We start from the raw sequence: 17,748 nt of genomic DNA on the forward strand, positions 1-17,748 counted from the left end.
CGGTGGTCCATAATTTGGCTGTGGCTGAGGCGATGGTTGTTGTTGTTGAGGAGGTCCATAATTTAGCTGAGGCTGAGGCGATGGTTGTTGTTGTTGAGGAGGTCCATAATTTAGCTGAGGCTGAGGCGATGGCTGTTGTTGTTGTTGAGGAAGTCCATAATTAGATTGTGGTTGAGGTTGTGACACTGGTTGTTGCTGTAGAGAAGTGCTATAACTTGGTTGAAATTGTGGTGTGTTGTAACTTTGTTGTGGTCGCTGCTGTGGCTGCTGTTGTTGTGGTGGTCCATAACTAGACTGAGGCTGTAGAGATGGTTGTTGTTGTTGAGGAGGTCCATAGCTTGGCTGTGGTTGTGTCGGAGATCCATAACTTGACTGCAGAGTTTGTTGTATTGGTTGTTGTGGTTGTGGTACTTGTGGCTGTGTTTGGGTTGGTGTTCCGTAGCTTGGTTGTGGCTGTGGTGGTAAATAACCTTGTTGAGGCCGTTGTTGTGACTGTTGTTGTGGTTGTTGTGAAGCACTATAACCTTGTATAATCTTTTGTATTTGAGCACTATAGCTTTGCTGTGGTTGAGGTTGTGAAGAGGTATATGTCTGTTGAGACTGTCCATAGTTTTGCAATGATTGCAACTGTGCTTGAGAAGAATCACCTTGAATTTCTTGTGTATTAAAATTATCAAAATCAAAAGATTGCCCGTTTCTAGCTGTACTAGTCGATTGACTTTGAAAAGGAGTTTGTAGCAACTGAGAATACGATGACGCTGAAATACATATAAAAGTATTTCTAATTAGTTACATGTGATTTATGTATAACATTTTTCATTTTTATAAAAAAAATCATCCAAAGTATTAATTATTATGTTGTTTCAAAAGTACTGGGCTTATTAAAATCACTGATTTTCTATTGGTTTTAAATATTAAAACAATACTTAAGTGATGCATAAATTATAATTACGTAACGCACATTAAACATAACTTAAAAATAAATTCAGTTTTATTTGTAAATTAAAATGTATGGTATAAAAAGTGTTTAAGGTGCTTGTTTAATTACATTGTATAATATTTTATTATAGCTTTCAATAAAAAAAAACAATTATTATACTTAAAATGTCTAAAATAATTTTATAGCAATATATTTTTACTATTAATTTTACGTCTGATTACACTTTTAATAATTAAGTTTCAATATAAGTGGAATATGTTTTACATCGTATAAGGACTGTTGAAGGAAGAAACTTCTCATAACTAAGTCAAGTATGATTTAAAAATATTAAATAGTTAAACACGTTTTAAATTATAACAAACATTAATCAAAAAATTGGACTAATGATTATCATATAGATTTTATGAATAATTATTCATGAATTCATTTTTAACTGAGTCAATTGCTGTTGTAGGTGTTAAGCATAAATTGAAATTTAACATATCCATTGTTGTATAATGTTGGTATGAACTAAGCTCGATTGATAAAATTTATCTAATTTAAAATTAGACTTTTACGTTAATACGTCAATACTGCGCGATTACGAAACTCAAAGAAAATAGTAAAAAATAGTAATATAAATTGTAATACGTTTATTTTGTGTAGGTCGTCTCACGGTGTTTGCACTTTTGTTTTCCTTGGTAGATACCGTGAAGTTACCATAATCCCCTTCTCCACTATCAAATACTCTTGAATTATTCCAGATACGGTGGAACACAACTGAGAAATTAACGATTACTGGCAAGTAGGTAGTGTTATTCTCACGTAACGACATTTAATTATTCAAAGCCTATGTAGGGGATCTTATACGTAACTCGCATTATACATTATATTTTGTTATTTTGTACTTGTACCATTTATATTAAAGTATGTTTGTGATATTGATTTTTTTTTAACACTAGAGATCTTCATGTATTTCACTGCAAACACTATAATATGTTTTTTTTTTTTTGAAATGGCCATTGAATGAAATTATACTTATAAGTATAATAGATATGTAATATGTATGTATATATATATATACATATATATTATGTTTTATTACTTGAACGTGCACAGAGCATATCTATTCACGTGGAAGAGAAAAAAAACATTATTTTAATGAATATATAGACGCACGCACGGGCATAATACGGAAACCATTAATCTAGAAGAAACTGGTGGTGAATAACAGCAGCGTAGAAGATGAAAAAAAATATAAGAAATAGACGTGAAAATGAATAGTAAAAAATGTTTATAGTATAGTTACTAGTTAGGTTTTTTGAGTAGTAAGTGGAGCACTTTGACTAGTGCATGATGACGGAATAAAATATCGAATAGTATAGCATATAGGATATATTTTAAGCTTTTCAATTTTATGAGTAAATGGTGAAAGCAATGAATTTCTACTGGACTTTAGCTTTGAACTGTTGTCAATAAATTTCGTTCACTAAAACTAATTTGAGTTTTCCATACAGTTTACCAGGGAAATAATATAACTTGATATAAAATGAGCTAAATCTATCAAGTTTATATAACTAATGGTTGTCTTATAAAGTTATACCAGAACAACATAGCAAGTAAATCAACCGATCAATACAGTATTGTTATAAATAAAAGAATGTTACTTGAAATACGAAAATATATGTTAGGAATAATTTATTTTTGCAGGTAGATGATGACTTTTAGTATTTTGACAATAATTATATTGACGTGAATGAATAAAAATCTAAAAATATGAAAACTATATCATATTGAAGATAATTCATAATCTCAAGTTTGTTAAGTGACTAAATTGTAATAGATAACATTATATCGCTTGAAACTGATCCTTCGTTGGAAGATTGTGCATCGTTGATCATTATAGAAGTCTAGGTATTTTATAATATAGTATTTAATATTTATTTTAGGTATGACAAAAGTATTACTATTGGATAATCGACAAAATGCGAAACGTGCTGACGTCGATTCGAGGGTGGAAAAAATGAAAAATCGAAAATAAACTGCCCAATATAACAAAGAAATTTTTGTATAAAACATCACGAGTCATTCGAAACGCCAATAATTTCTACATCCATACGTCATCACAGATATGCCATAATAATAAACATAAAATTATAAAAATAATAGTCTATGGTACGAACTCAAAAGGCAAGTAATATTTTAACTAGTTGTAATACGACACATTTTTTGTAAGCAATCGTGGTATTTTTGTGATTGAGATAAACGACAAAGGTTTACAATAATTTTGTATTACCTAAATATTATATAAAGATTTGAAGTCTACAACACTTCTCTAATGACTTTATTAATTTAATACAATAACATTTAGTAAGATATCGTTATAAAGTTAGTATTACCATTGAGTATCATATTAAATTATTTATATACTGAGTGGTATGACTTATAATAAATAGGTAAAAATGTTTAAATTTTATAGTTATCGACCAAACTTTCACTGCTAAAAAATTCAAATATTTAAAATTGTAATTTTGAAATAATTTTTAGAATAATTTAATAAATTGTTAATTATTTAATAAAGTAATAAGCTATTAATTTTATTCATATTTCGACAACCCTAGTTGAAATTTTAGATAATTTCATTATTATAATAATATGTGTGTCATGAATACATTATTTGACTTCCAAGCGATTCAATCGGCTTAACGGATAATTTAATTTATCGTAGATAACTTTGTCGTATTCTATAATAATGAATGGGAACTGAAATAATACAATTAATCGTATATCGCCTGTTACAACCATAATATAATGTGTATAGTGAAACCTCCTTTTGCGAATACCTACAATTGCAGTTTTTTTTCGAAGAAAAACAACAAACTGAACCTTTCGAATAGCAAACAACATTTTAGTGATCGAGAATTTCCGGTATTTAGCGGTTTAAATAATATGTATTATGCCGGTGTAATTTATCGAGCTTCGACTCTCTACTGAAAAATGTGTACGCGTATTAAATATTATAATTATTTACATTATTATAATCAGTCGTAATATTTGCCTTCCGACCGCGTCGGGACGTTACATAGAATGTTATATTATCACTATACTATAAAATAGTACTTCTCTCGGGCGACGGACCGTGACTCGCGGATCGGCAGCGTGTGACCCGCGTAGACGTCGGTCCAGACGACGGCGCGTCTCTTCGGGTATCGCGCGCGACGGTGGTCAGTTTCCGGTAATTGAATTTTTTGGTGGCGGCGGCGGCTGCGCCTTTCCGGTCTCCGATGCATTTGATTATTGTTTCATAAGACCAATTATTATCATTAACTGACGGGTCGGCTTCGTGCCACCGTCACCGTTGCCGCCGCGAATTCCGTGCATTATTGTCGTGTTTACCCGGTTCACACACTAAACGAATGTAGGAAGTGACGCCGCCATACCGATCCGTCCCGTGTCAAATCGTACCATTCTCACACCGCATAATGTACACTTGCACTCGATTTACACTTAAATGTAATACGCGTAGTTATATATGTATTATGTATATATGATACATATGTACCATAGGTAGGAGATATATAATATATCTATGTATATTATGCATAACATCTAATATTTATGTATATAAGTACGTGAAAACGCACGGGCTGTTGTCGCAGTCGTCGTGACGTCTATTGTGCATTAAATATGGGTAATAAATGGGTTACATCGTATGTAGGTACATTATATACTTTATTGTCACGTTGTCATTTGTCCGCCACGAAGGCGAAGATTACATAGGTATTATTATTATTATTATTATCATCATCAGATGTTATTATAGTATGCATTTCCACGTCTCACGCATTGCGACAAAGTACGTCCTCAGAATTGGAAAGTCTGCAGCGCATACTCGTCTTATCGGCGTGCTGCAGTTGAAAATTAATAGCTTTTCGGTAACATCTGCCAAAAAACATATTATGATCCGTTCCAGAAAATTCGTCGGCCACAGTTTCAAATGTCAAAAATCGTTTTTGAATCCAGTAGATATTTAAAATTGTTTTTAATCTGATTTCAATATTGAACATGGTAAAAAAATGTGAATAAGTCACGGTTTAAATTCAACATTACAACACAGTCGTTCAGCGAATGACTCGTTATAATATCCTTTTAACGTTATCTTCCACTGTTTTTAATTTTTTAGATTTATAACGGATATTTAGGTACTTAGATTTCGTATAAAATAACAAATTCATACGAATTTAAACATTAAGAGTATACTGACACATAATTTAACCAATACTATGTTTAATTAAACATAGTCTCAAATTGATTTTATTTGATCGAATACAAATACAAAAGTGAGTTTTTCACAAAAATTCAGTTGAAATAAATAATTTAAAATAATAACTTTCAATGAATATGAACTAATGTATTGTGGTTTTCATTAAGCTACGCGGTATTACGTGGTATTAAGTTGAAATCGTACTTTTGAAATTTTCATGAAATTAATTTTAATTTTTGAAATGGTAAAAGTATTATTTTTAAGTTAAAACAAAAACTAAGGATTACATGTAGCTAAGTTTTCAAAAACCAATTAAAAGTGTAAATTTCTCAGTCTACTGTGACTTTCCAATTCTGTGACGTATAATATTATGGTAGTAACACATCGTGATATGCGTGTTATTTATTATTATTATGCATTTTATTAGAACAAGCTTATACACTTTGTCATTAATCACGAGGTATATAGAGAAAATAATAGGAGATGATTTGTATTTTCACCATCGAATGTTTGTAATAATATTCGTTATAAATGGTATAATATGATATAATAATGTTCAAAATTTATTTTCGCTGCAAAGTAAGCAAGCCTTCGGTTATTGTTTTATACACAGTTGGATTTACGCTATTTTGTGTTAATCAAAATTATAATTACCTAATTTAGTTATTAATCGAAATTCTGCTAAAATTTACATAATATTAAGATAGTTATAAATCATAATTTAATATAGGCTACATATTTTTGACATATAATTGTATAGTACCATTAGTGGAATAATGTTAAATATAATTATAAAGTAATAATATTCTGGTACATGTTTTTTAAACGAATATAATCATTAATATTAAATATTAATTATATTTATGAAAATTTTAATTCAGTTTTAATTATTACCTAATCTATCAACAACAATGACAGAATTAACATTTTATTTTATAATTGTCTTAGTGTATATGAAAAAAAAGAAAACACATAATTTTATATGATAATAATACATACTAAAGAAATGCTTATATTAATTAAACTAAAAAATACAATTTAAAACTTTAAATTTTAAAGTGATTATTAATAAATTTGATGTAATTTATTTTTTTTAGAACAAGTTATTTAGTATAAAATTTAAGTAGATAAATTCTTAAAAAGGGAGTCGTATTTTGTTTTGAAAGGATGAGAAATTTTATAGTTAAATAGTTTTTTAAATGGTTTTTGTATATAACACTTACTATCACGTTTATTCGGTAAAACAGCTGAAGCCAAGTTCAAGAAAATTGCACATGCCGTTGCCAACAAATACGCCCTCATCTAAAAAATAAAATAAAATTAGATTTAGCTGAAATGAATATTTGTCCTGTCTAGTTTCCAAAATCTACACTTAAATTATTTAATACGCTTAAATCATTCAGCATTTTTTTCTTTTTATATTAACATATTTTTAATATTTACTAACATTTTGAAAAATATTTACGCACTTTTCTATTATGTAAAATAACAATTTAATAATTATCGATTGTTTATCTAAACATGATAGTAATGAGAATAATAAGTACCTTTCATTCTATATTTCGGTACTAAACAGAATAATATTTATTAAAACAATAAGTTTTGTCATTCATTTTATTTTAATATAATAATAATAAACATCGTGTTTAATTTTAATTTTAATTTAAACACAATCTTACTAGGAAGGCTGATATTCCATTAAATGTGAACGTGGGTTACTGACAATGAAAGCGCTTAAATTTAACCTCCTTTTTTATTATATAAAAATTGGATTTACTAAAAAAACCTACAACGATACTGATTTAAATTATTTATTGGACCGTATACAGAAATAATTATGATATAACCCATAGATTATCCATTTCCGAACGTCTTGCTGTGAGTTGATACAATAATCTACGAGAATTGTAATAAAAATATTTAGCAATACAATTATGTTGTCAAATATTTAATTTATATATTAGTTTCGAGTTGAATTAAAAATTTGTTGTGATAAATATTTTTTGGCTATATTTCACAGGTCAAATAACAGTATTACTATACATAGTAAATTAACAAAATAATAGGTAATTACGCATGAGTAATATGAGCTGATTGTATATAACTATTCTTGCTGCTATGTCTATATAAGTACAATGCCTTTACTACTTATAAAATAACAAAAGTCTTCTGATGTAATAGCAAAATAATTGGTTAATTAATGTCCTACTTTAATTGAATTTTAAGTTATAACCTATCAACTTATGGAATATTATAATATAAAGGCGCTATAAATGTAAATAAATCACTTTATATCATAAATGTAAGTGAGATAATATAAAAACGTTGAAGTAATTTTTTTATTTATTAAATTAAATAAGAGTATGTTGAAAATAATTGATTATTCTGCTCTTTATGCATATTATTATAATTCATTTTCACCTTTCTCTTTAAGCTAATTTTTAAATTTTTTAATAATTAAAAGATATTTGAATTAAAGATATTATATGAATATTGTTCATGAGTTATATCGATAAATACATTTTTTCCAATTTGAAAATATACTTTTAACTCATAATTATATTTTAGTTTAATAGTATATCAAATAAAATGATAAATCAAAAATATATTTTTAAATAACTAATTGACGTAGGAATTTATCTATATTTTAATACACTACATTTACATTTTTCATTAGCTATAATATTTTTTGAAAATACTGAACAATGTACAAAAATAAATGTATGACAATAGTATTGTCACTTGAATACGAGTAAATTATTTTTGGCTATAAAGTAATAATAACTCATATTTTAAACATCTCTCAAAAGTCTTATAAATCACATATCTAAATAATACTTAACTACTTTTACACATAGATGTAAAATTGATAAGTAATAATGAATATATTTCAATTTTGTTGTTTAAGTATAAAATATAGTTATGTAAGTCTGAACTCAATAGTTGTATACTTACTTTAAACGTCTAATCCAAATTATTATCAAGAATATTTTAGGTTATCCTTGGTTCACATTAAGTCTTTTGTAACTTCGTAGAAACGAAAATTGAACAAAACTCAGACATTCATTAAAATACTGAGTAACGGTACGTATAGTACCTGCTTTAATTATGTTTTTATCGTTACGACACTGGGTAAACGGTGAACGCGACGCAAACAAGAATGAAAATGAAGGAAAATATAACGAAACACAATCAAACGCTTTTGGACGGCAGAGAGAATCCGGCGATTTTCGATCCCGACATGGTGACTACAAATAGATATTGGACGGGTGACGGTAGGAAATTCGTATTTTATAGAAAGATTTTGCGAGGGACGAGAGGGAGAAGAAAGTGATTACGCTGGTGACGGCGGTGGCGGTATCGGTGGTGACCTTGTCTGGAAAAACGCTGAGACTAGTAATAAGATAGTAACTGAGTTACGTGATACAGCTTGAGATCATGTATATATATATATATATATATTATATTGCTGAAGAAATACAGGTACTTGATATAATTCGTCTGATTTGTTATCACTATGTAATGTATTATGCTTTTCATACAATTACAGAACATTCTGACCTCTTAGTATTGGATGGTGGAGAGTGGAGTAATTTTGGGTAGATTCAGTTACTAGATAATATTAAGAAAATCAAAAAAAAAAAATTATATCATCTTAAATAAAGATAGAGATATGAAGACGGTGATATATTAAAACATTTTATGATCATTAATTTCAATTTATCATAAAGTGTTAGTATTAAAAATATTAATTTTTTTCTGTACTACTTTTTTGTTTTTCCAGTGGGCTAAGTATAGTTGTTCATTTTTAATTGATACTATTAGTTTTATTATATGCATAAAGTCAATGCCAATACCTTTAGCTATGTACTTACAGATTTTGTAAGCTGTTATTAGTTTCTGGTCATCAAAAATTATTTAGCAGCATCCGGAAAAAATACCTACTACCTAGGACGTATTTTTTTATCTTTACCTACCTAATTCAAATAACTTTAAATATCATAACATATTATTATAAAAAAATTTGTTCCTGTTAAAATTACAAAAATTGTATTATTATTATTCGTTATAAGATAATGCTTACCCGTGTTGTATAAAATAAATAAATAAACTATGAATTTGTTCACTTGTAAAAAGACCTTTTTGTGTCATACTTTGTCTTCAGAAAAACATACCAAGGACCAGATACGATTCACAAGTTCAAGTTTTGTGCGAATGCAGTACCAACATAATTTAATCAAACAGAATTGACTGTACATTGTACATATGGTATATGTTATATCAAACAAGTATCTATTATTGTACATTTGTATCTAAACATGAATAGAATATAACAACGTAGGTACCGTAATAATAAATTGTACATAATATAATTTGTTAATTAAAATTAGAAGTAAAATTAATTAATTTATAGGAAAGTCTATAAAAGGGTTAATCTCCTGGTATCTACATTATTATAGTTACTTGATACTTCTATTACTGTAGTTAGAGTGGTATTTTTAGATTTTAATTAACAAATGTAGGAACGGTTTAAGGCAATAAGCCTCCGTCGTTTTGTGAACGTTATACTGCTATTTAGTACTCTCAAAATGTCATCTTTATAGTTATGCATTTTAATTATAATAACGTGTACCGACTGTGTTGCCACTAGATATGATGCTTTTGGACTTCGTGTCATAATATGTACTTATACTATATTAGGTAAGTATATTAAAAACAGTACAATATAATGTTATGGTACTAATATTGGTCCATTAAACTATAGAACTTTTGTTAATTGGATTTGGTAAAACGATATAAATTATAATAGTATTATGATTTATAGTACACGCCGTTATCCTAAATATTTCAGTGCAAATTTTCATATGAATATAATAAAACTATTATTGTTTTTCATCGATCGCCATCATATTTCTCCTACTACGTTCTAATCTAAAAACCAAGTTTAACTTGATACTTATAATAATTACTACCTAACAATATTTACCTTAAACAGAAACAGTAATGATGAGTATTTGCTGTTAATATCTGCAGTACCTTCCCAGAAATCTGTAAAATCTTGTGAAAAGGTAGTTAAATTCAAAAATATCCAAGAAAATATTAAACAAAATAATAAAATGAATAAATTATTCAATAATTTAAAAAAAGAAAAAGAAAGCTTAGTTATGGAAATATATATATATTTTTTATTATCTTTTATTTAATAATGTTAATATATTATGTGTATTATAGGGTAACAAACAAAAATGTTTATTGCTTATGTATTTTTTTATTTTTATTTTACAAAAGAGTTATATATTTTTAAAAGAAAAATACCAAATATTTTTCTATATTTTTTTGCATTGATGCCAAAAGACTTAAACGTTAATTTATCTTAGACGAGTATTACTTTTACCTAGTTATTTATATTATTTAGTATTTACAAAAGTATATAAAATTAATTTTTACTTTTTTTTCGAATCTCTTTACAAAAAATATAGTTTCTACTCCTTCCTCCGAAAAAACACATTTTTAATATAAAAACAAACAAAATTCATAACATTTTTCATCTAATAAAATCACAAACTAAAATATAAAATATGTTAAACACTTTTTAAGTTATATAAATAATACATATCTTATTAAATTATACATTATTTGGTGCTGAAGTGATAATAAAAGTAAAGCAAATAATGGATCATACGTGTTTAGAGTTATTGGTTAATAAAGCGATAATATTAGTAATAATAATAATATTATCCTTGTATTTTATTAAGAAAACTATTCCGTTTTCTAAAAATTTAGCGATTCTAAAAATTATAATCGCTAAATTTTAAAATGAGTCTTATTATTTTGTATTTTTTTTTTCTAAAATAGACAAATTAGATAGGTAGGCATCTAAGTAATAAATATATATACTTTCAAAACTAAAGAGAAATACGCGACGGCCGGTGGGCGCCTCTCTACTTCCATTAGTTATGCACGCCTGGTTATATGATGAACTTCCCCTCTTTGTAATACTTTATTTATCAATCGAATAATGTATACAATTTTTTTGCTAGGTGAATTATGAATAATTGTAATTATTGTGTCCACCTATAAACAGGATATATAGATACATTGAGCGTACAGTAATTTGTATAGGTACTCGAAATTCTTCGTGAACAAATATTGTAAAATTAAATATTTTCTATTGAGTCATATATATATATGTGGCGTACAGTGTTTGCAATTATGAATAAAAAATAAAAAATAAAAAAAAATAGTCATTTTGCGTAAAACGAAATGCATCGTTATACCTACGAGTATATGATATATAGCGCAACATTTTTATCCGTCTTAAGGATAATAGATATGTCTGAGAATAGCTTAGATAATGAGTTTTTATTTATTTATTTATTTTTTTTTAAAGTATTTCCGGCTGTTCTCTTTGGTTCGCCCACACGCCGAAATAATAAGTGAAAAGGTTTAAAGCATTCACTGTATGTCGTACAACACATATTTTGCGCATTTAATTTTCCATTTTGGGACGCAAACCGTTATTCACTGCGTGCGCATTATCACCGTAGTCCGTTCTGCACTCGTTGCTGCCGTTGGAAGACAAATAATTAATCTATTAGTGTACGACGCGATTACACAACACTTTATACACAACCACTGCACGCGGGACATCGCTTGACCATCAAATTACCCATTGACTCGGTGTGTTCTACCCAAACCGTAAACCATATAGTAATATTAAAATATACTATATATAGTATACTATAACATACGTAGTACTAAATTTGAGACGGGCTATGATGAAAAATTCATTTTTAATCTTCCGTCGTTTGAATGGATACCGTTTCCGCCATGGTGGTTTTGTCGAGTTCCTCGTCTTCAATGCTATTTCCGTCTTATATATTATATTATTTTATTGTGCGCCTTGATTTTGTTTCGTTCACGTAGACGATGAAATGTAATTTAACGACGCGCGACCGCAGCTTACACGCTGCTGAATATATCACCTATTAATCTATTATACAATATTGGCAAATTTTTTACTTCCGGTGATAGCGGTTTAAAATGTAAATAGAAACAGAAAAGCATTATCTAGAGTTGGCGAATCTCGATAACATATACAAGACCAAACTACAAATACTCTACTAACTTAGAACCTAATGATTGATTAAAATCTGTTAAATGCAACTTATTGATGAATTACAATTTTACAACAAGTTTATTGATTATCATCCAAATTACAAATTTTTATGTTTATTTTAAGCATTTTCAAGAAAAAATTTTACAATTGGTATAACTCAAGTCATAAAATATTACAATATTATTAATATTGTCGTTCTTAAAATAAAAATATATATTTCGGAAATATAAAGAGGTTGTATGCTATAAAATATATACTTATACTCTATAGGTACATGGGCACAATATACCAATATAGTTCTCCTAATTAATGTTATTGTAATGGTTAAATAAGTTAATAATTTGCAATTAAATCAGATAACTAAATAGAACAACTTCATTAAAAATTGATTTAAATTTACTTAAATTAAAAATCAAATCAACTTTTTTTTTGCGACGATAAAAAAATAATAGTGTATACCTAAATTATAATTGTGTAAAAGTGATGACAACATTTTTTATTATCAGACATCATTAAAATTATGCGTAAAACTCACCACTTCACACGCTTTTATCAATAAAAATTTTCTAGGTATTATATTGATCTAATATAAGACATGGATAATATGCCTGAACTATAGATACCTATCCGCTGATTGGAATTCATAAATTGTCCTACTCGTACGTCTATTACTACTAAAATATCTAATGAGTAATGACGTTTTAATTTATCGTGTGTGCTACTACCATAAATAAGTTAATCTCTTAAATTAAAATTCAGAATAATCCCTCATTACTATAGATTAAAAAACTTTAATTTCAGAGCTATAACTTAAGGTTTACACAATCGTATAATAGATTAAAACTTCAGAATTGTTTGTATTTTTTTTTTTTTTACTGTATTTGTTTTTTTTTTTTGTACCATTTACAATTTATTATTTGAAAACTAAACTACATATTTGATACCCTGAACATCTGTCTGTTATAAAAATGACCTTTTTAAAGTATATGTATTCGATATCCAATCTATTTTATAGATACACAAAACTGTTTGAGTTGAGTTTTTTTATACAAATCCAAAAAGTTTCAATCGAAAAAAAACCAAATAAAAATCATTGTAAAACAAACTTTACTAGTCTTGTTCAGTTTGTTACGAGCGAAAAATGGGTCAATTTCTAGTTCACATTTCACACCTTTTTCCGTAGATATGTTACATGCCACGATTGGTGATTTTATTTTCTAAAACGAAGTTAGGAGCTGATTGTTTTATATTTTAATAAAAACCGTGAAGGGTCGAATTTCATCGAATCATTCCATGTATTGATATTATAATATTATCCGACTTAACATAAAAATAAAACGAATTTTTCTCTCGAGTGGATTAGCTGCTGTATTTTATAGCAAAAATTATTTTTCAAATTTACGTTAAATCTACATACTATATAATATATTTTACATATTATTAATATAATTTGGCATACTTGCACTAATTTATCTTTTTTTTGTGGTGCTTGTAGAATACTCTAAAGAAGATGAATTTATTTTATGAAATCGTGAAATTACTACAACATTTGACTTGCATATTTTCGTTATCTCTAAATCACAAAAAAAAAAAATAAAAATATATTTCTAGTAATTTTAGTGTTCATTTTCAAATATCTCTGTTTTAGAGCATTTGTTAATAGTTTATTAATTTTAATTGCATATTTCAAACGATTTTAGTGAAATAAGCTTCAAACTCAATAGTATTTACCTTAATTAGTAACCATAGTCAACTGTGCATGATTATACTCCGGTCTTGGACCTGTAAAAACGGTATTAGAATATAGTTTATCTCGACCTATTGTAGTACGTGTCCAAGATGCTTAATTATTATTCAAGATAATCACGGGATTCGGAGGGTTTGCAATTTGCATTAAAATGTGAAGTGCATTACATTGTTAAACACTCTTTGCACCACTGCGATTTGCCCCGATGCCCTTATTGATGTACAATACGTGCGTACAATATGTAAATATTATATATATATATAATATTATAAACTGCATCTGTATCGAAATAATATAATTATGATGTTATAATTTTATTATTAACAATTTGATTGTCGTAGACTGATTTTCACTCGAAGACGACTGCGACGGGTGTACCTACACATTGAGACGCATGTGCCGCCACGAAGGAAAAGCGTCCCCCCAACACACACGCAGTCAACTGTGACGATATAATATATTAATATGTATCTATACATTTTATGCACAATGCCATAGCGTCTATATTTGTGCATCATTGCAGCGGGAAACCGCGTGATGTTATTTGACGTATAACAGATATTTTTTCTCCGGTACGCCGGTTATGGTCGTGCGATATATTATTAAATTTGTGTACGCCGACGAGTATCGAGCAATTAATTTCACGTTTTTCACGAACGGTATTACAATCAACACTCGAGTATTCGATGATATGTATGTACTAATGTGCAATATTACTATTCGTGATGTAACAAATAGGTGCGTACAGATATATAAATGATATACATATATGTACACGCGTAGACCACATACGGTCAGTGCGGTACGTTATGTTTGCGACTTTTCTTTTATATAAAACGTATACAATGATGTATGAAACGAATCGGATACCATTCGATTGTATGCATTACAATAAGTGTTATGATGATAAATATAAATAAAACAGAAACATTTATTATTATTACCCAGCCGCGGCGGACTGTCATGAGAATCCTTTACACAATATCGTTTATTTTTTTTTCGATATGTTAAAAAATGTCCTGCATAATGATGTGCGAGATGAATAATAAATGTTATATATGAAGAGAGAAAAAAAAATGTGAAATTCGATACCTATGAATATGTGTGATGTATATGTACAATTGAAAACATTCTTCCTGGTACCTATTTAGAATTATCTCATACTTATTTTTCATTTACACCTATGTTCTGTCAAATATCAATATAATTGTTAAAAAGAAGTAACTTCATAATATTTACATTCAAATTAAACTTTTTTGATCAGATTTATCGCAAAACTTCCAAAATCGAAAACGAATAAAAATATATAAAACTTTTTTAAACGTCTTAAATATTTAATTAAAAAAAAAAAAATTATTGGTTATTTATTTTTTAGTTAAATTTAGAGAAATTTAGAGAGGTTATATTTTTATGTACAGTTCCATCATGACTAAATTATAAATTGTGCATAATGAATAATTTATTATGACAATAGATTAATTTTATTTTTATTGGAATAATGTTTATTAATGTAGATACTAAAAAGTAAAAACAATATAAATTGTATAAATTGTCAAAATATGTAATATACTATATCAACATGTATAAGATAGTACGAAAATTTTTTTTTAAGAACTGAAGATTTTCTTTTTTTAATTAAAATTCTGAGTATGACGATGAATGTATTGATTTTATAATTATGTTGTTTTTTTTTTTGTATTTATAAACTATAAGTAGTCAAAAAATCTTTAAAATTTAACTTTGAAGATGGTTTTGGAGATAAAATTAGATTTAGTTTATACTTTAAGAGGTCAAGATTAATTAACTCCCAGTATTTTAAAAATAATTATAGAAAACAAATAAAAAATTAAAGGAAACGAGAATTTTTATGCAAATCCGATTATGTTCTTGTTGTAACTCAAAAGTGAATACAAATATCTGAGAAGATACTTGAAATTTTTACGGAATATCTATATGATAAATTTCCACAAATGATACAATTTTCAAAATATTTCTACTTTTTTAGTGTTATTTGTAATCAATTGAATTTTTTTTAGTTATTATAAATGTCAATAAAAAGAACTTGATATATAAACTTTTTCCACTCAGAAATTTCCTACGTATTCATTGATAATATATCATTTAATTCAAATTTACAGTGACCTACTTGACACCAGCTATCGTACATCAGATTAATTCCAACTTGTCTACTTTTTTGTATTTGAATAAATAGTTGATGTATCTACATATTTTAGACTCTGATAAATGTACCTATTGTACCTATAGGGGTTTTAGAATGATGTTATGAGTTGTGTGAGTGTGTGTGTGAGTGTGTGTGTGTGTATGTGTGTGTATGTGTGAGTAATTATTACTTAGAACAGTAAAAATCCTTTAACTTTCATATTTGAGGATGAATTTTGGTAACTAATTGGATCTAGTTGGTGTTTTAAGAAGCCAAAATCAAAAATATTTAGTAATTTCTTTTACTGTGTATGGTAGGTGTCAAGTAAAATCCTAGTTTTAAATACAGCTATTTATCAAACATAAAGCTGTATTTATCTAGTTAATTGTATCTATCATGTCATGGGCGTTTGAAAATTTCACATTATATTTTGATATTGTATTTGAGTTATAAATTATTTAATTGTTTATTTCATTATTATTTGCAAATTATTACAAATGTAGGTAAGAAAAAATTAGGTAAATCGAAAATTACGTGAAACGTGGTTACTTATGTCTATTAACTTTTATGATTAACATGGATAAGTTTGTAGTATATTGTCTTACTTACGTACACAAGAAATTATTTATATAACTCGAAACTTTTACATCTAAACGGATATACTACACTAAAAATTATGAATAGTTTCATATAACAATATAGGATTAATTACAAAAACGTTCTATTTTTGTACTTGTATATAATTGTGTTCAAATTAACTGAGCTGTCGTATAATCAACCGTTTACTTTTTAACCTTTTTCTATTATCATTTCCTTTCAGCGTTATTATAAATAATAACAAATAAAAATTTATTAGCTTTTAAGTGGTTGAAGTTATAATATGTATTATATAAGTAATAAACTTTTAATATTATCATAATTCAATTAGACAGTTATTTTATGAAAACAGTTTTATAAGTTTATGTGAAAAAATACTATACTATGATATAGTATATTATGGTAGTCCTCATTAATAACATTGTTATCTGCTACCTTTAATTTTCTACGAAGACTTTAAATTTAATTTAATTTTCAAGGGTAAGAAACATTTTTTTAAAATTATTTTATGGTTTATTAAAATTTGTGAACGGGATAAAAAAAATGTATAATAATGTTACTTAATATGAAGAAAAATGTGTGTGCAATGCTAGTTTTGCATTATTATAATTTTTATTTCTGTAAGCAAATTATTCATCATCATGTTTAATTAGCAACAGCATGTATAGGTATTCATCCAAGTTACACATTTTATTCACATACATTGCAGTCATTCTTTTAACCCAGATAACCCAAGTGCTATTGCTCTTTATTTTTTTAATTATCACGTGTTTTTTTAGTTTGTATCAGAATATTATAATAAATATGATAACTAATTTTCAGATAATAATTCGTTTATTTATTTATTTATTTTAGGTGGAAAGACATTTAATGTATAATTTATAACAAACGAATGTGTTAATAATACTTAATTACTAATTTGAAAGATCAGACAGCAAAA

The 17,748-nt window shown here is 27.1% G+C and overlaps 1 protein-coding gene across 1 annotated transcript in view; it reads right to left on the reverse strand.

Moving 5' to 3' along the window:
• LOC112600638 (extensin-like) overlaps positions 1 to 8,853 on the reverse strand; it is a 10,533-nt gene extending 1,680 nt beyond the window's left edge. The window contains exons 1-3 of the mRNA XM_025347923.1: positions 8,139 to 8,853; positions 6,407 to 6,485; positions 1 to 758 (exon numbers count right to left, since the gene is read on the reverse strand). The exon at positions 1 to 758 is cut by the window's left edge and continues 1,680 nt beyond it. Coding sequence (XP_025203708.1) covers positions 1 to 758; positions 6,407 to 6,485 — 837 coding nt within the window. The 5' untranslated portion in view covers positions 8,139 to 8,853. The remainder of the gene's footprint in view (positions 759 to 6,406; positions 6,486 to 8,138) is intronic.
• Positions 8,854 to 17,748: the final 8,895 nt, after the last annotated feature.

The sequence above is a fragment of the Melanaphis sacchari genome, unplaced genomic scaffold (genome assembly GCF_002803265.2).
Source record: "Melanaphis sacchari strain LSU unplaced genomic scaffold, SCAv2.0 Contig65_pilon_pilon, whole genome shotgun sequence".
Taxonomy (NCBI): domain Eukaryota; kingdom Metazoa; phylum Arthropoda; class Insecta; order Hemiptera; family Aphididae; genus Melanaphis; species Melanaphis sacchari.